This window comes from Protopterus annectens, chromosome 9.part0 (genome assembly GCF_019279795.1).
Source record: "Protopterus annectens isolate FY-2018-M chromosome 9.part0, PAN1.0, whole genome shotgun sequence".
Taxonomy (NCBI): Eukaryota; Metazoa; Chordata; order Ceratodontiformes; family Protopteridae; genus Protopterus; species Protopterus annectens.
Window position 1 is genome coordinate 879,361,005 of NC_056743.1, and position 27,608 is coordinate 879,388,612.

Here is a 27,608-nt window from a genome sequence, read left to right on the forward strand (position 1 = left end):
TCGGGCACCGCGCGGCAAGAAAGACTGAAGAAAATGGAGTTGGATGCCTCTTATATACCTCTGGTGCACCGACGTCAGGGAAGAAGCGACAGCAACCGACGCAGGACCAAGACTTTGGAATTCGGGCTGACTGCGGGACCGCCTGACGGCAGGATAACCCAAGTGTGATGACTGCAGCAGGGTAACACGATGAACATCCAAGGAGGAGCTGGAGCAGAAACATCCTGCAAAGGTTTTAAAGCCATCAAAGCATTAAACAACCCCTGAGTAAAATTTTTCCATTCATTCTGTGGATCCTTAGGAGCAGGAGTAATATGTTTAGTTTTCTGCTTTTTCTTTAAGGGGATGTCCACCTTATAAAATGCAGAAGGCTCTGACCCTGGACGGCATTCAATAATGTTAGGAGGGATTTCTTCTCTGACTAAAATTTGAGGAACACTCCTAGGCCCCTTGGAAATAATCAGCCACAGTTCCTCCTGAGTGTCCAATGAGGACGTCTGCAAGGTCTCAAAGACATCTAAGGTTGGAGCCCCACAGGCCTCCAAAATAGTCATGGCCAAAGAATCCAGCAATGAAGCTGGGTGAACCTCTGGGCTTTCACTCGCCTCAAGAGAGACATCTGGTGCAGGGTGTATAGCAGAAGAATCTGGGCTAGATTTCTTGGTCTTCTTCTTCCCGGATGGCTGTCCTTCCAAGCGGGAAGCTGCTTCCATTGCATCTTTAGCCAAGAGCTTAAGACATTGGTACTCTAGATACAACACCAAAGAAGAAAGCCTATGACAAAGGGTCTTGAGAACAAAGGCCTGACAGACTAAACAGGCAATATGGTTGTGGGAAGCACCAAGGCAAAACAGGCACTGCTCATAATGGTCTTTATGGGGAATGTGTCTCTTACACTACCATTTACCCTTCTTGGATGACATGAAACCCCAGAAGCAACGAAAAATAAAATAAAAGATAAGATACAAAACCCCCCCCATGGGGCACTTATCAAGAGATGGCATTCAGACTGGTGGAAAAGAAGTTCTGAGGATGGCACATCCGGATGTCAACTTTATGCCCTACACTACGCAAGGAATATATATGTGATGTACGGTGTATCTTAAAGCAACCTAAAGGATTTGGTATACTGACCAGACTACGGGGCAGCCCTTGGCAGGGGATCCCTATTGTAATGAATACTGCAACAGTGAAATCGAGGGACATTTTTACAATAAACATTTCAGAGAACTCAGATAAGATACTTGGAAGCAATCTGCACTTGAGAATGCCATTCTACCCACAAGGATTTCACTGCACTTCACTCTTGATTCATTAGCCAGTACAATACCATTAACAGAATATGGGGTGAACACCTCACACTATATGCAGTATCAGAAATATTGTCTTCTCTGATAAAATACAATTTATTTTTCACTTCTGTTCTGACATGGATTTACTGCACATATATCACAGGTATTACTTTCAAATGGTCATGTGAGAAGAGGTCAAATACCCAACAAGTGGAAACCATGTACATTGCTAGACTATGACAGCGCCATGAAAAACCAGATATAGTAGCTCTACAAAAATGGTTACATGTCAATTCCCAAAAGTCAGTTCACAGGAAAAAGAATTCTAATGAGTTCCAGGGTATAAAACACACTCAAAATGCCATTCTATCATTAAGAACTTCACTGCATCTCCATCCAGAATTACTTGGCACAGACTACCTTTGTAAGTACAAAGAACACCGGCTTCACTCTACATACAGTAAAAGTAATACTGCCTTGGCTTGTGAAATAAAAATAATTTTTTGTTTATAGTCTAACAAAGATTTAATGCACATGTATTCTGTATATTAGTTTAACCCAGATTTGCAAGCAATGGTCAAACTGTCTCCTAGGTAGAACTGGGTACAGTGTCAGACTGTGACAACAAAACATTTGCTAGATGCATATAAGATGCCATAAGTCAGTTCTCCTATGGCAGTTTTCAGTAAAAGGGAATTCTAATACAATACCTGGACACAAAATACACACATACTGTCTCACAGGAATGTGCCCCTTCTGAAAGGGTACAACAACAATGAGTGTGAAGGCATCAAACAAATATAATGGTCCCATTGTTTGACAAATACTGCCTGCCCCAAAAAGCCATATCAATAAATCATTCAGAACTGATCTTACAACTGCCCTTTGCTTTCATACATTCCTGCTACTAGAAATGACAACCCAATTCTATACACTTCTAACATCTCACTGAGAAAGAAAATGAAAAATATAATGTCCAGAATAACATATCTTAACTTGCTGCTAAGATAAATACACTTCCCCCTGACAATTCATATAATTTTTATTTGACAGTATTTACGTAGTATGAGCCTTCAAGTATAACATGTCTACACACTGCCTACCCAAAAAAGACATCCACTTTTTATGCAGAGCTCTAATGTTTGATTGTGAGGAAAGTGAAACGGACAATGACCAGAGCAACTCATTTTAACTTGGTCCTCTTGGGCATGTATAGCCCCCCCACCCAAAAAACAAAACAAACTAGCTATGTCAATGACAGTTTTGCATCAATCATATAACTATCTTTTGCTTTCACAAGACTGCTCACAAATCAAGACTGAGACTTTTCGTGCACATTTCTGATTTGAGACTGTGAATACATTGAAAGGTATGAGTGGCCTCAATAACACAACTTGTTGTTCATAGAGACGTACACTACCCTTAGGCTAGACAGATCATAGGTTCATACTAGGCTATCTGCCCTAGGGCATTTATAAGCCTAGCCAGAATGTGTTTGGCTTTCGCCACCCATTTTAAATTTATTTTGCTATGCCCTTTTTTCGAGGTCAGTATACTGTGCCTCTGTCTAACAGTGACACAGAAGTGATACCCGGGGTAAACCTATGATCTCCCATCCACTCATCAAGATTCCTCTTGAAGAGAGTCAATGAGAGACTCTGCCTAACCTGGACTGGGATTTTATTCCAGAGTGAAGGGAGCCTCTGGGTTATGAATCTGTCCCTCCAGCATGTCCTATTTATTTCAGTGCTGAGGTTCAAGTCTCTCAGGCGTGCTTCGATGGGATTGGATTTTCTGAGGTGCAGCATGTCCATTAATTCGGGTTGGACATGGCTTTATACGTCAGGCACAGATCGCCTCTGAACAGGCGGTATGCCACTGAGTAGAGCTGGAGTTTCTTTAACGGCAGCATATGGCATCTGTTTGAGTCCTTTGATCCTCTTGGTGAGGTACTTTTGGGGTCTTTCCAGTTGCTGCAGGTGTCTGGTAAGGCACATCCCAAAAGGGGCATTGTACTCAATTATGGGCCTGATGAGGGATGAGTAAAGAGGCACGATGACCTCCCCTGATCTAGATGTGAATCATGATTAGGTGGGCTATATAAAATGTTTTTCTAACCACTTTGGCCACGTGGTTGTCAAATGAGAGATTATCAACTTGGGTCCCCAGGTCCCTAATTACTTTTTCTGTACTTAATGGATTACCACCTATGTGGTTATTTGTGGGCACTTTGTTTTTGCCAAAGGGGATGACTATACACTTTTTGGCATTTAGCTTGAGGCCATGGCTCTGGCACCAGTTGTCTGTTTCTATGAGGCCCTTTTGGAGGATGCTTGTGTCGGCTGGACAGTCGATTATGGCGCCCAGTTTGCAGTCATCTGCGAACTTGGTCAGCCACAGTCCTTCCGTGTCTACAACTGCACACACAGACACACACACATGCACGCGCACACACCCTTCCTGCCCCCTCAAAAAAAGTCACCTAATCTACACCTCCGATATTAGGTTGTGAGAAAAATGGAAGAAAACCAATTACAATACTGAATTTATACTTGTAGCTCCATAACAATATATCCTCTCACAACTTTTTACGAAGCCACAGCAAAGATCCCTTTACTGTGATCACCCTATGTCATCATTATTTTCATCCCCAGACTGCCCCTTCAAACAGGTAGCCACTTCTGATGGCCACCTGCCATATGTGATCAGAAATAGTGGGGGAAAAAAGCTGCTTCAGAAATGTATTTTAACTTGCTGCTACTGGGCACACCAGCCTTACACAGATCACAGTAATAATAAATAAGTAAATAAATGAATGTGATTGTTTTGTGCTGTGCACAGTGTCCATGGCTACCACTGCCTACAGACCTCTCAGGCCTTCCTTCCAGTAAGTAGGATAAATCACACACCTGCAAAAGAAAATTGTCCTTGAAGATCAGAGCTCTCTTTCTTCTGGCAGTCTCCAGTCATATGTCTAGAGACTGGCAGGAAGGCGTCGAGATCAGCTGCATTTTTTGCAGGTGCTTAAAGTGCATAGTAATAGTAGGTTTACTACCAAAAGTGAGATTGGACTTTGTTCGATTTACATTAGTTCAAACGCCGAATTTGATAGTATTGAAAGAATGAAAAAAAAATGTTGAAATGCACAACAGCAAATGCACTACAGCATTCACTGTTGTGCATTTCAACATTTTAATGCAGATCACACTATAGTGGGGATCAGGAAATGTACCCTTTCCCTCACTGTAGTGTGATCTCGAAGCTTGTATAAAAAAGTAGCAAGGGGTGCAAAAACGTTCTTTACTGTGTTTTGCAGGACACTACACCTTGCGGAAGTGTGGAGAATGTTCGAAAAATGTTGAATTCGACATTCTCCTCTTCCGCGTTTGACATGTTTTGTTTTTTGCTTCTTCAGTTCAGGAATACCATAACTCGCATAAGGTGCGATCGCACAACTGATAGTAAACTGTAATAGGACACAGACTGGCCGTCTATGTCCTGTTACTATATTTGTGGGGTAAAGGTTAGGCGCCATACTAATAAAACAACATAGCTTCTCACTTTCAGGTTAGATACCCCACTAACCTCACTGGAATGCTTTAAAATAATTATTTGGCTATCACAGTTACTATATTAGCCAAATAATTATCTTGCAGATGTGCTGAGTAACAAATAAACTTTTTTATGTTAAAATCAGCTTTATACAGATTTTACAATTTAAAAAAAATACACTAACATTGAGTTATCCCAACACCTGTGACATGCTGCTGAGACACCACTTCAACATGTCCCAAGTTAATTATGGCATCATTATCACTTAACTTAAACCCTGCTTCAACTGTTCAGTTGAATTTTGTCTGTCTGCCTGTCCATTCAGATGTCTACCCGTTAACTTAAACTTAATGCCTTTAATGATGCTGTTACTGTATGAAGTCATTAACAAATCAAGTTGTCTACCTGTTAAATGTCTTTAATGGTGCTGTTAATATACTCAAGTCATTAATAAACAGAGCTTCAGAATGTAGTACTTTGCAAACATCTTGCTTTTTTCTGTATGGGGATTAACCTTGTTTGGAACTGGTGATATTTCTTTCCCTCAAAATATGAATGCATAGAATTCATGTACAGATTACTACCTTCATAATTCTCTGTGGTTAGTGTTATATCCACTCCCTTTAATCTTTTTACATCCTTTTCTCAGGGTATCACCATGTTACCTTTGCTTTTGCCGGATATAACTATGTCATCACCGTAATTCTTAAAAATCTTTTCCCTTAGATAACCTGCTTTATTCATGATAGAATAGTTGTGATGCAGAATGTACCCCAATGATAACCCTAAGTCAGCAGGAAATGCAGTAATGTTTCTACTTTCTGGATGTAATTTTGATAGAAGCCTGACCTTAAATCATGTTTGCTGAATATTTCAACTTCACTATGTTCTCTAAAAATGTAATCCAGTACCAGGAACAGATACAGTTCTCTCTCTGTGACCCTATTTGACACTCTAGTGTATATGTATATTATTCACTTTTTTTTTTAATTCTGAGGGACAACATTAAATGAAGCCCTTGGCAATGTCTCTGGTACTTTTTTAATAATTTACTTTTGTCTAGTTTTCATTCTTAAATCAGAATGTTACATTACTTGCTTTACTTTGTTTTGGAGTGCCTTATTTTTGCAATTAGCTCAACTAAATCTTTGCTATCTTTGAATATATTTTAAGCTAACCACTATCGTCCCTTGCAACACACAGTTTATTTACTCCAAATGACCTTGCTGGAGAAACAATAGATGTGATTCTGTTTCTTCTAATACATGGAAAAACTGGATCACTCAAAATGCCCTTGCAGGAGAAACAATAGACGTGATTCTGTTTCTTCTAATAGATGGAAAATTGCTATGGATCGTCTTTCAATTATTTCTGCTTCTGCTTTAAAATAATTTTTTCACTGGTAGAAGTCCTTCAGAGCTGCAAACATGTATCTTTGTGTTTCATTTTGTAACTGTGGTTGTGGTTTAACTTTTTAATATGGGTGTTACATTTACACAGGCACCAGAATCTATAAACACCAACTTCAATGTTCAAAGTTCTTAAACTTTCTTTTGGTCTTGTGTTGCTATCACTTCCATGAGTTGAACATATACATGCATGTTCATCTGTCTCACTGTTACCATTTCCATTTCATTACAAGTTTGCTTTGAAACACCCAACACAAATCAGAACTTACAATCCTTTCATGTATGTGTTTGATAGAGGTCTTCTCTTCCTTTCCGACATTCTCCCTTTCTATTTGGATGTTCACAAACTCTAGAAAAATCATTCAGTTTCCTATATAAAAAATATCTTCCCGAGTGTCATTTGTGTGGCATGACCTTTCATGGTATCTGCAAACTGACTTGTTACTCTTTCTCATGTCGGTGGTATGTGCATTCTCAGGTTGTGATTCATGTCCTTTCGTATCCTCACTTTTCCTCGGCTCTCTGATGCACTTGACTATATTTACACAATTGCTCTTGCAATACTCCAGCTACTATGCCTGCACCTCTAACACCTCTACTGCTATGTCAAAGTCAGAAAATGTTTTCTAAGGTCTGCTTCACCTGATCTATTTTCACAGACCCCACCAAAGCATTTGAGCTGGTCAACAATTCCACCCTTTTAGACCACCTTATTGTAACAGTTGTCAGCACTAATGCCATCCCCCAGTTCTACACCTATCTCAGTTATCACCACTTCAATGTCAGCTTTAACTACTCTATCCCTTACAACTCCTCACTACGCAAAGGATCCATTCTCACTCCTTATTTTTTTATCTACATTAATCAACTCCCTTCTGACCTGCCCCAGCTTCTTCTCTTACTATACACCAGTGATAAAGTACTTTATCATTCAAACCATCCCCTGGGTTCACTACAATATGACATTCAAGCAGACTTTCACTGCCTTATCCAATGGATTAAGAATTACAATCCCACAATTAATTCAAAAACAGACAGCAACTCACCAGAACCCATAATTCAAAGATAATCCATGATCCCAACAATACTCCACTAAAAATGTCTACTCTCCCAAGTATCTAGGAGTATGGTTAGACCCCCACTTCACACTTTCAATATACATTCTGATACCACACATAAAAAGATTAACTTTCACTTTTTTGGTCTGAAAAAAAATTCCCACTCCTCCAGGTTAGTCAAATGTAACAATCCTTTCAAGTATGTGTTTGATAGAAGTCTTCTCTTCCTTTCCGACATTCTCTCTTTCTATTTGGATGTTCACAAACTCTAGAAAAATCATTCAGCTTCCTATATAAAAGATATCTTCCTGAGTGTCGTTTGTCACTGGATCAAATATAATGTATTTCGGCTTTTCCTGGTTAGGGGTCGCCACAGCGGAACACTGGTCCACTCATGATTGGCAGTGGATTTTTACGGTGCTGAGTTGCCAGCCCGACGCCCAACCTTCAAAGAAGGCACGCCCATTCACACTCGCACCTACCTGCATGTCTTTAGCGTCACTCGACTGCGGGGAGGACATGCAGACTCCACACAGAAGGTGCTCCAGCCAAGAATCGAATAGGAGAAACTCTTGCTGTGAGGCGACAACGCTAACCGCTGCACCACCGCGGCTTCAGTCACTGGATCAAATGTTGTTGTTGTCTTTCAGCTTTTCCCGGTTAGGGGTTGCCACAGCGGAACTCTGGTCCACTAATGATTGGCAGTAGATTTTCACGAACGTCGAGGTGCCAGCTCGATGTTCAACCTTCAACGAAGGCACGCCCATTTAAGCATATCTTTCAAATGCCCACCCAACCGCGGGAAGGACATGCAGACTCCACACAGAAGGCACTCCCCGCACTCCAGCCGAGAATCGAACAGGAGAACCTCTTGCTGTGAGGCAACAATAAATAAATAAAAATAACATTGCAGCAATACAATCCCTCTCAAACAGAATTTGTACCTTTACCCCAGTCTCTTCAAAATGAACACTGTTGTTTAACTTTAGAAAAAGCTAAATGACTTCCAGTTAATCAAAAAGCTGATCTGCTCCTTGGTTCATAATTATTCAGACTTCTACATGAGCGCACTCTCCCACCACTGATCTTTAAACTCATAAGACAACCTCCCTCCTACAACCTCATAAACCATAATCGTAAAGGTACACACTGCTGCAAATTCCTCAATCCAAACCGCATATTTATGATCATTCATTCTCAGTATTAAAGTCCATTCTGTGGGGAAACCCTTCATTTCCAATCATAAAAGACTTCATATTCCATGCACTGCTAAAAACCCACGTCCAAATTCAAACTAAATATAAACAAATCCCATCTGGTCAAATAATCTAACTGTACCTCTTGATTTTGCCTTATCGCCTCTCTCCTTTGCTCTTCTTCTACTCCTTTGGAATTCCACATTAACTCAATGTTACCTATTTGCTACACTCCACGTAAATAATATACATTTTATTATTTACATACTGTATTTTGTAATTTTACTCTTACCGTACTTTTTAATTACTGCAACTCTGTTGTTTTGTTTAAGTTGGTAAAACGGAGCACTGTTCTACCCTGGTTAATAAATTCAAATTCAAATACATAAGTAAATAAAATAAATTTAAAAAATCTGGCTCATGTAATACTTTCTTCTCCAACTCTTTTCATGAAATGAACTCTTGCTTTAAATGTGTTTTACTTCTAGGTCAGTGCCTGAGAAAGGGTAGTTTTATGCTGACACTGTTAACCTTGTGCAACATATACTTTTTTTTCATATTTTTAACTGTACTTCTGAACCTCAAACTTTAAACAGTACTTTTCTTTGGATAAAAATACTTGTACAGCTTTTCTTACACATCTTCAAATGTATCCCTTCAGCAAGAAAAAGCTTCAAATATCAGACACACATTGCCGCCAGTCATATGCAGTAATACTGCTTTTAATCCAGCACCCACAGTTACATTTAATGCAGTTCCACACTGGCTACTCGTCTTTTCCACCCTGTAGTTCATGCAGTTAACTCTGTACCCCATTCTTTTCTGAATTAGTCTTTTTTATTAAATTAGCACTTATGACACAGGCACACATACATTAACTGAAAAGGAAAAACATACTGTTTTTGTTCATGCATTTTACACTGCATGAGTTTTCTTTCTTTATAACAGGTGTCATATACTCCAACATTTCATATACTCTGTAATTCATGCCTCCTCCTGAACGTTATTCTGCACGTACCATTCCGAAGAATTCCATTTACTTCTATGCAGCTTGCTCCTTCCCTTATCTAAAGATCTCACTTCCAGTTCTACCCTATTTAACAATATTCAATACTTCAATTACAGTTGGTTTACAATTTGATTCCCATTTTCTAGTAACTGCTTTTTTTTGGCAGCCAATAACATTAAACCTGATAAAGCCTTACAACATCTTGGCAGTTCAGAACCTATGTCCCAACTCGTAACAGTCATTTCCTTACTTACAGCAATTTGCTTCCCCAATATTTTTGACAGCATACTCTGTAGAGCTGTTTTAAAATCTATTGATTCATCACATTCACAAAAAACATATCCTAAGTTACATCTCTCTTTCCCCATCACTACTCCAGCATTTGCTATCTACCTGAGGAAAAAAAAGCTTTTAAGTTTACTCTGGGTATAAGAATATCTATGCAAATACCTCTAAGCAAAAAATCCTAAAGCTTGTGGACGTTCTCGCGTATTTTGGAGCCATAAATATGTCTTCATAGGTTCACAGGTAATCACCAGGCTAAAGATAATCAGGGCCTTTAATAAGACTAGATGCTCAACCAAACCTAATTGTGTCCCTATGTATCATGGGCATTTATTAGGAGGGGGTTTGATAGTTAGGAAATTTCTAAAGGTTGCGGAGGGGGTGAGGTATGTTAGTTTGGACATAGTTGCTGTCTGCCTCTGTCTATCTAAGACATTGGGACCAGACCCTGGCTGAATTTCAGATTTCTCATCCTTTGGTTAAAGTTACGCTTACATAGGGTTATGGAGAGACTTTGCTTCAAATGATGGGAAGTCCGTTCCATAGCATAGGTATCCTCTGAGTCATGTACCTGTCTCGTCAACATGACACACTTCTGCTGCAAGCAAAATTTAAATCCTCAAATCTAGGGGCTCTGATGCTGTTTGTTTTATGGGTGTGCTAAAGGTTCATCAGAGCTGGATCAGAGGATGCCTTGTATGCCAGGCATAGATCACCTGTCAGTAACCTGTAGGAGACTAAGTACAGAGACACGCTTTAAGATGATCCATACAGGACAATGTATTATACCCTGGATTCTCCTGGTAAGGAACCTTCCATGACACCACAATTTAGTTTTGTAGTTCCTGTCTATAGTTCAGCACTTTTAGCTACAATTTTCTGGATTAAGAAAGCTAATAGCTGTAAACATACTGTGAAAATAAATCAACCCTGTCCAGCCCAAACTGTTAAGCTGTCATGTCTAAAGAATAGTTTTACCTGACAAGGTGTACCTTACATGCTGCACACCAGACAAAACAGGAAGAAAAACACAAACCTCTTAAGGACCATGACTTTAACAAATTATGCTGCTGAGACTTCCCAGCATCAAAGCAGCGTTATTTATTTAACAAACTCTCATTACAAACATGTAGGACTAGTTGCAGCAACATAAAAAGTCTAAATGTCAAGAACACTGAACCCCTTTTCAGACAATGTTCTAAAGTCTTTTCGCAGAAAAATGCATAAAAACACAGATGAGAAACTGCTTATTAAACAGGTGTATGAATAACTTGCATGCCGTTATATGTGCATCTCTCTTCCCGAATAGCTGTACCCAGTCATCTTCTCACACCTGGATGAACAAAGTAATCACTTCACCACAATGTTATTCCTTGATGAGACTTCCAAGAAGCTATAATGAATAGTCTTCTGAAAGCATCTATGTTTGGGAGTTCAGCAGCAAACTAAACTTCTGCCCAGGCCAGTAAGTCCACTGCTCCACCAAGTCACCTTTTTTTTTTTTATTTTAAACAACAAAACAAGGCAGCCACATATTTTCTTGAGCAATTTAGACAGCCATTTTTTGCATACAACATCAAACAAAAAAAAAAGGCAAAAAGCAGAGGTCTGAAAAAATCTAAGTTTTCTGCAGAACATCTACAATAAACAAGTCTTGGTTCAGTTATTCAGTGGATTTTTCTTCATCACTAACTGAATTCAGAGTATTGAAACTGATGAGCACTCACACACCACACAGAAAAATAAAAGTCAGACATTTAGACACAGTATTATGTTTCAGGTTTGAGACCTTTTTCAACCATGACCTGAGCAGAAAGTTAATGACAATGACAATACAAGAGATAGTACATTAATTACATTGACAAGCAACATTTAAACATTTATTTTCTGTCCGGATATAAACATAGTTACATAAGGGTGGCCATGGTGGTGCAGCGGTTAGCGTTGCCGCCTCACAGCAAGAGGTTCTCCGGTTCGATTCTCAGCTGGGGTTCCTTCTGTGCAGAGTCTGCATGTCTTCCCTGTGGTCGTGTGGGTTTCCCTCTGGGTGCTCCAGTTTCCTCCCACATCCCAAAGACATGCTGTAGGTAGATTGGACACTCCAAATTGGCCCTAGGTGTGAGTGTGTGCGTGTACCTTCTGTGGAAGGTTGGGCGCCGGGCTGGCACCTCAGCACCATAAAATTCCACTGCCAATCATGAGCGGACAGGTGATTCGCTGTGGAGAGTCCTAACCGGGAAAAAGCCGAAAGAAGAAGAAGATTATGTTTCAGGTTTACTTCAGACTACCCTGTAGCACACTGAAACTTGCATAAGGAGGTTTGCCTGCTTCACATTTGGTGAACCTTGTGTTTGGAAATCACAAGAAAGCAACTCCATTTTACCTCTAGGATTAGAATAAGGTTCTGATTTCATGTTTTACTTTGACAGTTTCATGGTTAGAGCTGTTTTTTTTTTTTTTATGGCTTGTAGATAACGGCTAACACTTAAAGGATAGCTATGAGCAGGAACTGAAAAAAAAGGTTTTTATTTTACTGTGATCTTCTATGCAATTCTATTTAACATGTACAACCGTAAGTGATTATATTAAAATCTGCTCTATCCTAAAGTGATATTGTAAGCAAGCTTTTTCGAGAATGATGGTCCAGATTCAATAAAGCCTACACTAAGTGTACATGATATGCATTCAATAACATTCTTATCACATTTTTTGTGCTTTCTAGACATTCAGAAAGATTACACTAAGTGTACATGTACACTTTGTAGTAACCTTTACGAATCTCTGTCGACATTTAAAACTGCAAGAATATCAGTAGGAAAACTAAAATTAGGGGGAAGAAAGTGTGCATTATGTCTGTGCTCTCTGTTCACTCAGAACAGTGTACACTTAGCATGCACCTAGTTTAGCCTTTACTGAATCCAGCCCAAAACAAGGCAGTTTGACCCCCCACACACACACTATTTGTAGTTTGTCTTTCCTTTTCACTAGATGTCCTGTCACCACTGGCTTAGAAGTGAAGGAGACAGAACTGTAACTTGAATTTTTGTTAGTCACAAGCTGTTACCAGCACAGTCTTATTCAAGAAATACTTTGGTTAATAGTCAAGCTTTTCCATATATGGTATGTACATCTTCAGTTACTCTGTCACAAATGTGAATTTTCCACAGTAAAACTAAGAAAAAAACATACTTTTACCTGTTAATCAAGAAAAGTATCACACACACACATCAGTACCAATAGCCTGCAATTAACTTATACAGATCAAAGTATGTAATAGCAAAAATGTCCACTGAAAGCGTCTCTTGAGATACTCGGACAGAGCAGAGTTAGGCGACCAGCCACTGCTCTGCTGTATTCGTCTGTGCAATCCAAGGAATCTGTTGCATTCTGCTAACCATAAGTACAATTTTATACTGTGCTTTGCACTTTTAAACTGTATTTTGCTATATTGTTGATTTTCTTAAACTGTTCTTAGTTATTTGTTGCAATTTTTGTCTGCTGTAGCATATACTAGATTCAGACCTGCTGAATCTGGTTCTGTTTGTTAAACTGAGCATTAAACCAGGCTGTCTTTTGTTGGAGCGAGCCCCCTGCATTCTTGTGGTAACAGAGTGAACTTAGGACTCATCTAATTGAAGGCTGCTGGCAAAAGGCTCAGTTTTGAGCTTTTTTACTGGCTAAATTGTTTAATTCAGCTTGCTCACTGTTGCAAAATAAGCTCCACGTTTGCACAGATTTGTGCTTGTTTTAACACAGCTCCACAGAGTTAGGTGACCAGCCACTGCTCTGCTGTATTCATCTGTTAAAGCCTAGTACACCTCTGTGCGCCATCGCTCACTACTACACAGTGGGAGTAACCAATGGTGGTTACAAACGCAAAACCTCAGTAGAAACATTTTCCTTAGTAGCTGCCAGTGATCCGTCCGAGAAGCCCGTAAATTGTGCTTAGTTGCTCAGAGAGCACTCCAGCTGCACTTCTTCCCCTTAAACAGTCCCAAAATCACCAAATCTACAATAGTCTCAAACCATTTAGAGAACCCCCACTAATTTAGACCCTTTACAGAGTACTCCATTAGTACAGACCCCGTTTGGAGAACCCAGTTATACCACACCCTCCATTCTCTCTCTCCCTACTGTGAAAACAGGATTTAACCTAGCATTATGGATGGTCAATTTCCCTTCATTTCTCCTACCAGCCTGATTGACATGGGAATCCTGAAGCAGTATAGAAACGGCCTCAAGTACAATGAGGACCCTCTATTCCTAAATCCCCCAAGTACAATTTGAGAGAGATGCCTCTACACTAAGAATCTGGAATCTTTGCTATCTCTCGCAAAGAACAGTAACACTGAACAGGTTGCTAGCTCACACACTACACCTCTTACGCAAACCATGTACTCAAAACGTAAACCATCATATGCAGCTGTACCCACCAGAAACCTACTTAAACACCAGAAAACTTTCAAACACAGACATGATACACCTAATACAGCACCTACAGCACTCAATACACAAAAACACAAGCACCAGTGTCTCACCAAATAAGCCACTACGGCAAGCACATCTAAACCAGATTTTTTTAGTCATAGGTGACTCCATTGTAAGATACTTGGATGTCCCATTCACTAAGCTGGACAAGGAGAAGGTTAAGGTCAGCTGTATGTTGGGTGCCAGGATCCATCAGACCACACGTGGACTCAAGTCTCTCAACAAGCACCGTTATGACTCCGTCATAGTTCACGTTGGTGTGAATGACTTGATACGTACCTCACTGGACTATCTGAAGAGAGACATGATTGTGCTCTAAGAAGAAGAGTCCCAGGCAAGTATGTCCCTAGCCTCGAACAGCATTCTAACCTCATCTAGGATGACTACAATCTAGTAAACCAGAAACTACAATCCACTCAGCTACAGGCCCCATGAGGAGCTCAGTGTCCCTCCAACCTAACACCACTCTAAGTATTCAACTCCGGTACCACCTTTATCATTCTTATAAGAAAAGTGCAGTCCGGGTCAGAACCGTCTGCAAACAGCTAAAGTTAACTCTGAATATGTGTCTACCTGTTTGAGCCAATATTCATTTTCCCCTGGAGAGCACTCTGCTTTGGCTTGTAAGCAGCCCCCCCACACACACACACACTCATCTTCCATTTTCTCTCTTATTCCCTTCTGTTAGCAAATACTATCCATAACTGATAAATACTGTGTGTTTGTTAATTTAAACTGAGACCACAGTAGCCTACTGATAACAAGGTTATCCTGTTTTTTTTCACCAGAGAAATGGTTAAGAAATGACTTACGGTTTCAGAGCAGTCCTTGGTCAGTTCTGATTGTTTCTGAAACAAAAACTTGTCTTTGCTTTGGCTCATTAGCAACAGTACAAAAGAACTGCCTGCTCACACCCTTGCTCTCCCCCTCCCCCTTCCCTGTTTATTACCTTAAGCCAATCCCAAAGTTAATAAATATTATCTGTGGCAGGCACTATTTTTAAAACTACAACAACCCTTTGAGCACCTCATGCTCAGCTCTGCCATAGAACTTATTAAAACTGCCTGAACTGGGGCACAGCTAACTGAGAGTTTGTGGAAATACAGGGTACCTACCTGAGTCTCTACATTCACTATCATATGTTCATTTATCCGTTTATTCTGTTACCCGATTGTTTCCAGCTCCCTCATAAGAGCAACTAACAGGGTCTCCACCCGCTTCGCTCCCCACCCTGCCCCATATTCCCTCCCGCCCCAAGTGGTCCTACCTTTATTACACTCACATACCCCTCCCATCTTTCCAATAGCCAACCACAGCACTAAACCCAACACTACCTCCTCCGTCTTCCCACTACTATCACTCCTCCTCAGCCAACATGTACAAGCATACCTGACTTATGCTCACTACATGCACTCTCCTTGCATATCTTGCATCCTACCAAAACTCCTTCATTCCCCCACTCAACCACTACCACTGTACTACTACTACTCACACCACCACTCATGTCTCACTCTCACTCAGCTCCCCACCCACCAACTCAAGAACCATCCCTGTGCACCCCCGGCATATTCTACCAACTATATTACTCAGACATAAGGCATCCCTACAACTTAACATAGTAACCCTCCCACCATACCCATTACCCACAGAGCACAATCATAAAGTTTCCCTAATAAACAAACACATTCAAAAACTGAGAAAACTAATAACCTCATGCATATCAAAACTAGCCCAAAGTGGAGACATCCACCCCAACCCTGACTCTACCATCTCCAACCCCAATCCTCATAATCAGACTAGAAACCACAACTTCTCCCATATCACAGCCAATAGAAAGCCAAGTGACTTCCTTCTACTAAGCCTAAATATTAGAAGTATATCCAACAAAGTCCATGAACTCCATGCCACCATAGACTTGTACTCCCCAGATATAGTCATCCTGACAGAAACCTGGCTAAAACCTCACATTACCAGTGAGCAAATCCTCCTTACCGGTTACAGCATACTAAGAGTAAACTGACTAAACAAGAAAGGAGGTGGTGGAGCTACAATATTTAAACAGCATCTAAACATCCATATCTTAAAATCATCAGCACAATCCATCCACATCCAACATCCACAAATAGGCAATGAAGAAATAATATATACCAACCTCAAATTAAACCAAAACAAAACCATCAACATAACTGGATGCTACTTCCCACCTGGCCAAAACATCCCTCCACTAGAAAACCTCCTCAGCTGATCTACCCACCATCTCCCCCAAGATACTATAACTTTAGGTGATTTCAATATTGACTGGCAATCCTGTTCTGGCAACCATCCAACCCATCATGTAAACCTTCATGGCTTCACCCAACTAGTCCAGTCACCAACCAGGATAAATAAAAACTCCAGCAAGCACACTACCCTGGACTGGATACTAGTCAGTAAGAGCCCCCAGTCATATATAACAGGCTCAAATGAAGTAATGCACAAAAAACCAAAGACAAGCAAAGAATAATCCACGACCTTGAAGAAAGGAACCAGAACTCTGCTAAAGTCCACAAGGCTGTATTTTTATTTCTGAAGTGTTCAATGAAATGTTTGCAACAACATCTGCACTTAAATAAAAATTTTATCTGTGATTTTTGGAATACTTCAGTGTGATTTTATCTGTGACTTTTGGAACACTTCATATATAACAGGCTGCTTATCAGATAGCATCAGTGATCACTCCCCAACATTCCTACTCAAAAAATACCTATACCAAGCTAAACCTGTCCTCTACCATCAAATACGTAAAAAACTAAACTTTAACTCACTCACATTCATCTCATCCCTCAAAGAATGTAACTGGCAACGTCTAAAGTACCTCAGTCTTGATGACGCAGTTGAATTTTTTAATATTACCTTCCTGAGCATCCTTAATTACCATGCCCCCATAAGACTTTCCAGAACCAAAGCACAACCCTCCCCATGGCTACAGAAAACCACTAAGTCAGAAATGAAAAACAGGGATAAAGCCTGAGAGCACTGGCGCAAAACCAAAACCCCCTCAACTAGACAGAAAGTTATAGAACTACGCAATAGAGTCAAAAAGCTAATAAAACAGGACAATTCCAATACTACCAGTCTGCCCTAGACTCCTCCCAACACAGCCCCAAACAATTCTGGTCCTCCATAAACTCCATCCTCCACCCAGGTAAAGTCAGTAGCCCTCCTCCTAACATCCCTCACTCCTCAGAAAATATTGCTATCTCATTCAACACACACTTCACACAAACCATACTATCAGTAGCTAAACAACACAACCCCCCTCCCCTCCAACCCACCCCTTCAACTAGTAATCTCCCCATTGCCTTCTCTTTTTCACCTATACCTACCTCCAACATAAAAAAAAACTCTTAACTAAACTTAAGCCCACCAAATTAGCAGCAGACAACCTCCCAAGTGAATACCTACAAATCACAGCTGATGCACTGGCCTACCCAGTATCCATATGATTAATATGGAAAGTATCACATATAATTCATCTCCACAGAACTAACCAATTACCGCCCCATGGCTATTCTCTCTCCACTCTCCAAAATACTAGAGAGATGCAGTCACTCTCAGGTCTCAGACTACCTCCTTACTAACAACCTCCTTTCCAATACTCAGCATGGTTTCCGACCAAACCATAGCACCACCACTGCCTTACTCTCCTTTACTAATACTATCCTTCAGCATAAAAACAATGGCTATCTCTCCTCTGCTACTTTCCTAGACTATCTAAAGCATATGACATGGTCCCACACAAACAACTCATCTCTGTCCTCAATAACCTATCCTTCTCTCAATCAGTCACCAACTGGTTTCAGAGTTACATGTCTGACCACCAACAATCCGTTGTATGGCAGAATGACATATCTCCCCGACTACCTGTCTCTATAGGGCTTCCCCAAGGATCCATCCTTGGACCCCTTCTCTTCTCTATTTTCACCAATAATCTAGCCTCTGCCACCAAACAAGGCACACACATACAATACGCAGATGACTCAACCATCATCTGCTCAGCCCAGTCCCTACCCAAACTGCAAAAAGTCACACAGGAAGCCTTTTCCTCTGTTGAAACTTGGTTATCCGATGCCCAATTAATACTCAACCCAAACAAAACTAAACTACTCATCTTCCGAACCACCAAACATACTCATCACTTTAACATCACAGCAAAAGACAACACCACTATACACCCAACAGAACACACCAAAGTGCTAGGAGTGGAAATAGACAATAAACTAAAATTTGACATTCACAAATCCATAACCATAAAAAAAGTCCACAAAAAACTAGGAGCGTTATACAGAAATAAGCAACTTCTCACCAAAGCAGCGAAGATTTCAGTAGCAAATTCCCACCTTATCTCCACCCTACTTTATGCCTCTCCGATATATACTAACCTAAGGCAATGCGATCTAAACAAGCTGGAGACCTGCTACAACAAAATCGCCAAATTCGTCACAGGGGCATCCTACCGTAGTCACCACTGTCTCTCACTTGCTGAACTGGGCTGGTTTGAACTCCCTCACCTCCTTTAATGGTATCAACTCTCACTCGCCCACAAACTAGTAAACCATCCTAAATATCCCATCCCTCCAGAATCTACTCCAACCCTATTGCACTACCAGACCACTAAGATCCAGCAACAAAAATCACTTGCAGATCACTAAAGCCAATAACTCTGCTGGTGAAGCACTATTCTCTTGCGTCATAGCCAAATTATGGAACTCCCTCCCACACACAATTACCTCCATACCATCATGCACCCACTTCAAAACTTTACTAAAAGTGCACATAAAAACATGCTGGCTATGCCCTTGCAACTCACACTCTAATATCACCCACCCCATCCAACCACTGCCTTTCTTTCCACCCCACTAACTACCTTGATTATAGCAAGCTCAGATGCTCATAACCCTATTACTTATTATAGAGCAGGAACTTCTTATTGTAACAATTGTTAATGTCTGTTATGTACTTCACAGATAAAAATTCTAGTTGTCTACTGATGTACTATGTTCTTCATCTGTAACTATGTTTGTAATTAATTGATATGTTAATCAAATTGTTAATCACTATGTAAATCCAATGTAACTACTGTCTGTATATTTTAACTGTGGAGCTTTTCTCCCCTGGCCCCCGCTGAAAATGGACCTACGTCCAGTCGGACACTCCCGGTCAACAAATGTAAATAAATAAATAAATGAAAAAAATATACCACAGTATAAACAAAAAATGATTAAGCCAATTGTTGAAATCAGTTTCTGCTGTCATTCTAAGGGGATTCTGTTCCTGTCAGTCTGGGATGACATGACTGATAAACCACGCTGCTTTGCCAGAGATGGTCTTCACCTGTCACCTCTAAGCTTTCAGTTACTGGTTAAGGCATCTGCCTCCCTATAGTGCCTTTTTTTAGGCAAGGTCTGAAGAACAAAACTTCCGAAGTGAAAATATCACGCACAAATAAATCAAAGGTTATACTGCTAAACGCTAGGAGTTTAAGCCATAAACTGCACTCTCTGGAAGCACTCCTCTCCTTGGTGGATGCTGAGACCTGTGCAGTCACAGAAACTTGGTTCAGGCCCACAAAGAGTACCTCAGCCTTGCCTTCCACACTTTCAGACCAAAAAATGAATGCGCGAGAACCAAAGGTGGAGGAATATGTATCTTCATCAAAGTTAGATATACCTCTAGACTGGTTAGTCAGGAAAACTCCATGGGGTTACTCCAAGTTCAACTAACTCTGGGTAAGATCCCCTCTTCAAGTCATTGGTAGCTACAGACCCCCTTTAATGAACCAAGATATCCACATTGTTTATTTAGATCTACTTGAGTCAATCAAATACAACCAAACACTCTAATCATGGGAGATTTTAACTATCCTTCAATTGACTGGGAAGCTTACAATACTAACATGCTCTCACAAAGGTTCCTGGACTTTCTTAACATTAATGCCCTGGAACAAATAGTATGCAACCCCACAAGGGGCTCAACATGGTCCTCACCAACATGGGTGACCACTGCACCAACACAAGTATAGGATCCGCACTGTTTAAATCTGATCACATATCAGTCACATTTGAAGTACCTATAACACCTGACCCCTCCATAGGTGAAATCAAGCTAAAAAGTTTTACCAAAGCTAATTACACCCTCCTAAGGGTTGGCAAAAATAATTTCCAAGCTCTTGTTCCCATAGATGGCATTGACAACTATACTAAGGTATACCCAAATGCCCTGTACAAACACTTATACAAATATATTGACACAGCTGTACCTGATGTGATCAAAACAAGATCCTGAAGAAAAAAACAAGCCTCCATGGTGGGCATTAATAAGTTATACAACAAGACGAAAAAGTTGCTGTCTAAGAATAAAAAAGAGAAGGTCCCAGCACTGGAAGAACGCCCTTCTCTGCTTGAACAAACAAATAAGACAACTTTTAAAATTCTCTAAGCACAACTTTGAAAAAAATGTAGCAACCATCCTAAGGATAACCATAGAGCATTCTTCAGCTATATCCATAACCTAAAAGGTATGACCCAGACGTGTGCTGGACTAGCTGAGGACGGCATCACACACACTGATCCTATGAAAATAGCTAACCTATTTGCTGACAGGTTTGGCAAAAATTTCATCCACTTGTCCCCTCCAAACATTCCACAAAGCATTCCCACTACATCTCCCCCACCATGCATCTCCAAAGAGCAAGTCATTAATGTTCTCTCCATGGAGAAAAACACAGCCTCTATGGGACCGGATGGCATCTCAGGTTGCATTTTAAATGGTCTAAAACATGAGCAACTCCATTAGTTACTTTCTTCAACCACAGCCTGAGTACTGTTTTGTCTCTGCTAAATAGAAAACAGCAACCGTCATCCCCCTTCATAAAGGGGGGGGGGGTAAAACAACAGACCCTGGGAACTACAGACCTATAAGCTTATCCAGCCTTTCCTGTAAGGCCATGAAATCAATCATCATGGACCTTATAAATAAGGATATAGATGATCTTCAAACCCCTGATCCGCCACAGTTTGGTTTTGTCAAGCTCAGGTCATGCATGTTAAAGCTTGTGGACTTCTTCAAAAACGTCAATAGAGCCACAGACAAAGGGAAATGTGAGCACACAGCATACCTTGACTTAGCCAAGGCCTTTGACACAATCTCACATTCGGGCATCATTGATAAACTCTCCCAGTTGAATATCAACCCTTATGTCATCAGGTGGGTTAGTAACTGGCTCACCGACCAAGTTGGGGACTTTACCTCAACCAGCAGACCTATCACCAGTGGAGTTCCACAGGAGTCAGTGCTGGGCCTCCTATTGTTTGGAATATACTGCTCAGAAATTCAGGCCTAAACAGAGGGGCTGTGGCTGACTAAGTTTGCTGACAAATGCAAATTAGGTGCAATCACTGAATCCCCAAACTATGTCAATATACGTCAAGAGGGACTTACACAAACTAATGATTGGTGCCAAAGCCATGGGCTCAAACTCAATGCAAAAAATGCATTATTACCCCCTTTGGTAAAAATATATGCAGACTATCATACAAATAATAATTCCCTAAGTAACAACTCAGTAGTAAGAGAATTGGGAATGCAAGCTGACTGTAGCCTAAACTTTGACCACCATGCGTGTACTGTGGTAAGGAAGGCATTCTATGTCTCACACCTCATTAGCAAAGGCATTGCCTCAAGAGTGAAAGAGGTCATAGCACCCCTGTACTCGACCTTCATTAGGCCAATAATTGAGCAGAATGCTCCCTTTGTTATGTACCTTACCAGGTACTGGCAGCAATTTGAGAGACCTCAAAGATTTCTAACCAAGAAAATTCAGGGTCTCCAGCACATGTTATGCACTGACAGACTGAAGTCACTGTCACTGTACTCAGTAGCATACAGACTACTTAAAGAAGACTTGTAATTGGTCTACAGAACAATCTCAGATCCAAATCTAATGGAAATGTTGCACATCCACAAGTCAAATGGGACAAGGGTCACCTTTTCCAGGGACCTTAACCTGGCATACAACATAAATAGCACCTGTTGGAGAGGCAGATATGTCTTGCAGAGGTTGCCATTCCTCTGGAACAGGCTACCAGTTCACATCAAACAAAGCCCCTCTATGACCCTGTTTAAGCGTAGTCTCAATGACTGGATGGGAAACCATAAATTCCTGCTGGGGATTTCACCTATGACCCTCCTAGATATGGGCAATCATTGCTAACTAAGATCTCGAGTTTAAGCAAGATCCATTATCTTGGGTTTCTCTAGTATTATATGGGGCACAGATGGCTAGTCTTATAAAGACCTTTGGGTCAATAGCCCAGTAATCACTTATGAACCCGTTTGAGCCACACTGCATTTCTAAGTCAGCGCTAACAGGGCAATCAAGCAAAACAAAGGGCAAATCAACATTATACTGTGGGAGAAATGTATCCTCTAGGAAGAAACAGCACTGCCTGGAAAACAAAATCACATGAGAGTTAGAGCAACTGCTTTATCACATTCTGATGGAGTAGCACGATTGTAAAATATTATTATAGAAAAGTCCTCGGAACTGCAGAGAAGCCCAATATACTTTCAAAAATGTATTAACATTTTCTGCTCGTAACTGTCTTTTAAACGATATTACCACTTGCAAGGAAAACTGTCAAACAAAAAAACAATACAAAATAAAAAAAATCAGGACATTTGTTCTTGCAACTGTAAACTAGGTTTGTTTGCTACTAACTGCTTAGCTCATTACAACTTCTACATACACATCATATTACTGTCCATTGTCAATAAGGGTAAAAGCCCCTTCCTCTGAGATGATTTCTTGAAAGTACATGCTGTTTTTGCATGACGTGCGTGCATCTAGATAACAGTGAAAGGATGCATTCCCAAATAGCCTCACTCAGACCACACCTTAAAACTGTAGTGGCATATGCTATGATGAATATTTTCCCAATGCAGTGAAAGTCAACAATTCTAGAACACATTTTTGGGTGAAAATTAAATTATGTGACCCACTGGAAGTTCAGCCCTGGGCTAAAGTAAAACTGTGCCATTTAATTTCCATTCTCAACTTGCAATAATAAATAGAAATACATTTAATTTCATTTTTTAAAACAATCAAGGCAATGGTGAAAACGATTCACTATAATGAAAATAACTCTCTAATTCTTATCAAGTCACATTATTTTTGGAGACACCTGAAAACCAAAACACACTAACTTTATTGTATTAGTACTGCTTCTACTACTACTATCAATAAAAGTAATAACAACAACAGTGATAACAACAACAACAAAAGGACTACGCTTAACATTAGAAACAGCAAACATTTTGAATGAAAATGCAATCCCTATCATTCACTTTAGTCACTTTTCGCATCAGTACAATATTTTCACATGTAAGCTGCAAAAGCTGCAAAAACACCTTACCAAGTACGTGTTTTGGTATTCCATGTACTGATGTCTCCATAGTTTTGTAAAGTGCAGCCATGGCAACGTTTTTCCTCCTATGATTACAGAGTTTTGTCATATCTTCATCTGCTTTAATTTCCTCTGCACTTCTTGGTTTGACTACAGCAGCAGGATCGAAGTTAAACACCTAAAAGGGGGACAAAGCAAGTGGTTAGAGAAGACTTCGTTGCATGACATTTGTTTGATAACAAAACAAAAAGTTAACCTACCTAGTCTCCCCCTTAAGTGAATCCCTTTCTCCACCTGCTCCATTTCCACTTGAATGTCACCTTCTCTAACACCCATTCTGGTAGCCCATTCCCTCCCAAAGAAGTACTCTCAAAGAGCTAGTAAACAATTTGTTGATCATAAAAATATCCTGATGATACTCCATGAACAACTTCTTCACAGTGACCCTTTTTTATCTCCGGAACGTGATTTTGTCCACCAATATTATGCAACCTTTCCTCTCTCTTCCGGTTAATATGGAGAAAAAATACCAACTCCTCTAGTCTCTGGTCAGACACTTCCCCTCTCACCCAAACACTAATACGCTTCTGCCTGTGACAGTTTTTTTTTTTTTTTTTCCTTCTAAAGTCGCCAGATACGCACACAGTATTTAAGATGTGTCCTGATCAGAGCCCAGTACAGCAGAAGCATTACTCTCTGCATCTGGAATCTATCCCTGCAAATACAGCACAACACTGCTGGGGGCTGATCAGAATAGATTATCTTAATTTTTCACCTATGTTAAAACATCTGTAAAGACAACTAAATTATATACAGCACTGTTGTGTACCTTTTAAGTCAGATGGGTAACAGTGTCTCTAAAGCTTTGAAAAATCCTAAGGATTAACAATATTGTCCTTTTAAAATTCAAACATCTCTAACTGTACTAAAAATAAATTCAGACTGTCAATAAATTATACCGGTAAATGTTAAGAAGTAGGCTTTACAACTACAGTAAATCATCTGTTATCCCCTTTGCTCCATTAACTCACATGAAGCATTTCATTTTATTCTTCAAACCAATCCAATACACTTCTGGGTGGACTGGAAAACATCAGCTTGTCTGGACATATAGCACAATCTCAGCTCTCTGGCATGACTGCTCGCCAGGAAGTTTCATGAGTTCAATAAATCTGCTACAGGCCCCCCAAACTCTATAAAACAATATGAGACTCCCAGACTCTGTTCATGTTGCTCAGTGGATATCATTACCAATAAAACCAGTATCTGCACCTGAATCTTTTAATTATGATAGAGGCCCTGACTTCATCACTGGGGCCGGACTAATTCTACTAAGTCCACTCTGATGCTGCTTACCTGAATACATCTCTATGCTCTGTTAATCCTTCTAGGGCCTTCTGATTTCTCGAGTCCTGCTTCGAGTCCCCAGAATCAGTCTTGCAGGGAAGTCCTGACTTTATTAACTTCCATGGGATCCAAGATTCACTTGATCCAACTTTTTATGACAGGCAAATCATCTTATCCTTTTTAATCTTTCTAGGGGATCTTTCTTATTAATGCATCCAATGTTCATGAACTTATTAATTCTGTGGGGAGCTCTTTTTTTTCTTTTAATCCTCTTGTGGATATGCAGATGCGGGACATTCTTTTGAGGTCCTTCACGGCTCCGTTAACTCTGTTACAGGTCCTTGACTCTATTCTCCTGGGTGTCCTTGAATTATCTATCTGATTTGGGAACTCATTAGTATGAAATTACTCTCATTCCCTCCAGGAAGTTTGTACTCTAACTTTCATCAGGCGTACATGGAACTTTTTTGACAAAATCAAGTTACATCTTCAAACAAATGTCCATATCTCCACAACTACAAGTGTCACTAAAAAAGTATAAACTGCAAAGTGTTCAGCACAGCACAAACTTTTTCACAGTGATTACAGCTATTGTATTCTAGGTCATTTTGTTAACAATTTACAATATCTCAAAAACAATCTGCACATCTGTCAGCAGCATTTTTATTCATGCAGCTTTGATTTCTCATATGAGGCTAAGCAGTTTTGTCTTTATTTGGTTGTTGAAACGTTTTAAGTAGTACATAAACTTTAATATCGCATTAGCATTACTATTCTAAAAAGGTGGACCTCCCTCATTTAAGACTCAATGTGATAACGTCATAGTTTCCCTGCAAAAAAGATATGATTTAATTTTCCACATACTACCTGCCACATTATAGTACATACATACTGTTCAAATGAACAGTAATCAGCCTCACGAAATGTGATCTCACCTTCTTCTAGTCATGTATGGTCAAGGAGTTCTGCTTACAGACAACTGTGCAAGCAAGAGTCCTCCTGGGATTACACAGCTACAGTCTTTTGAGCATTACAGTGTGCTCCCACTAAAGTATGCTACCAGGCAAGTGCTGCACCTGGGAATTACAGGCACCAAATCTAACACCATTGTAATTCGGAGGAAGGCCCTGCTGTGTAAGGTGCCAGCAAAAAACCTAATGTTGTGCTGTACCACAGTGTGGCAAGGCTAAAACCTCTTGTATGTCATTATGACTCTCAGAGAAGTAAACAGGTCTGTGGTAGAACTCCCAACCTGGATCAGTTCCATTTGCCTGGTGATACTAGCAACCAGCTGCCTGTCTACAAGAAGACTCTGATGGAATTTTTGTGGAGCTACATAGCTACTTTCACCAATGCACTCCACAAATACCTTGGAGGCACAAGAAAAGTCAAAGAGAAAGTTCCTGAAATGGAAACAAGTGGTTTATGTTCTGTAGTCCACGAACCTTTGGTGTTATTTGCAAATCCTGATGCACTAGTAAGTGTCCTGAATGTCCAAAAATTACAGCTAACAACCTCAGTAAAATAAAGAGAGAATGAACTCATGAAATAAAATGCAAAATGTTTTAAGGGTGTTGTTAACCTGTTAAAGTCTAAACTGCATTTTTGTTTCTCACTATCTTTTGGGAACTAAAAGAAAGGTAACATAAAAAACGCTGTTATCCCAGTCTTTAATGACTGTACAGATTGCCGTCTTCTGCAACTGATACTGGTTTCATTTTTACACACATGGTATTGGATGAATCAGTGAGGATTTTTAGCTTTAAATAGATTTCTACTTCCACAAAATCTTATTCTCTTGTGATCAGGGTTCCTTGGTCAAGCAGAGTCATACAGAGACACTTTCCTTCTCCCTAGGAGGGATTACATGCTCTGAATTTTGAGGCAGAGTTTTCAAATGCTTAGCTGGCATCAGTTCATACAGCATTTTGTTACAAGGCTGAAGTCTGAGGACGCAATGGATACCTACTGACTGATTAATGATTTTGAATGAAGAAACTGTGATACACATTAAGGAAACTCTGGCTGACAGGCAGAGTTAGTGCATGCTTGCAGTGTTCCTCCTTCACCACCACCATTAAGGGATTTTACTTTTGAAAGTATCAACACTGACTGAGTAAAAGAAATTAAAATGGTCCCTTGCATCAACGGACAGTTAGATTTGGCAGTTTATGACAACAAGAAAGAAAAAAAGAATCTCAATGGCAACACTCAGATCTGCTCTGAGTTACAGCACAATGGCACTAAATATACAGAACCAACTGATATTGCCAACATCCTGGCAGACAGGTTCAGTGCTAACTTTATCCCTCTCTCATCCTCTAAAGGACCCATCTCTATACCAGATGAATGCAAAGTTCCTGTAATCACAGCTGCACAGGTAAAAAAAACACTCTCCAAAGCCAGGAACACAGCATCCATGGGACCTGACAACATCCCAGACTGCGTTCTACATGAACTACAGAATGAACTGGCACCCCCCCCTAATACCATGTTCAATCATAGCCTCACCTCAGGCTATGTGCCTAC

General features: G+C 40.2%; 1 protein-coding gene across 1 annotated transcript in view; it reads right to left on the reverse strand.

Annotated features, from left to right (window-relative positions):
• The window catches only part of MBD6 (methyl-CpG binding domain protein 6), a 613,628-nt gene that overhangs the window by 218,040 nt on the left and 367,980 nt on the right, over positions 1-27,608 (reverse strand). The window contains exon 5 of the mRNA XM_044083610.1: positions 23,742-23,910. Coding sequence (XP_043939545.1) covers positions 23,742-23,910 — 169 coding nt within the window. The remainder of the gene's footprint in view (positions 1-23,741; positions 23,911-27,608) is intronic.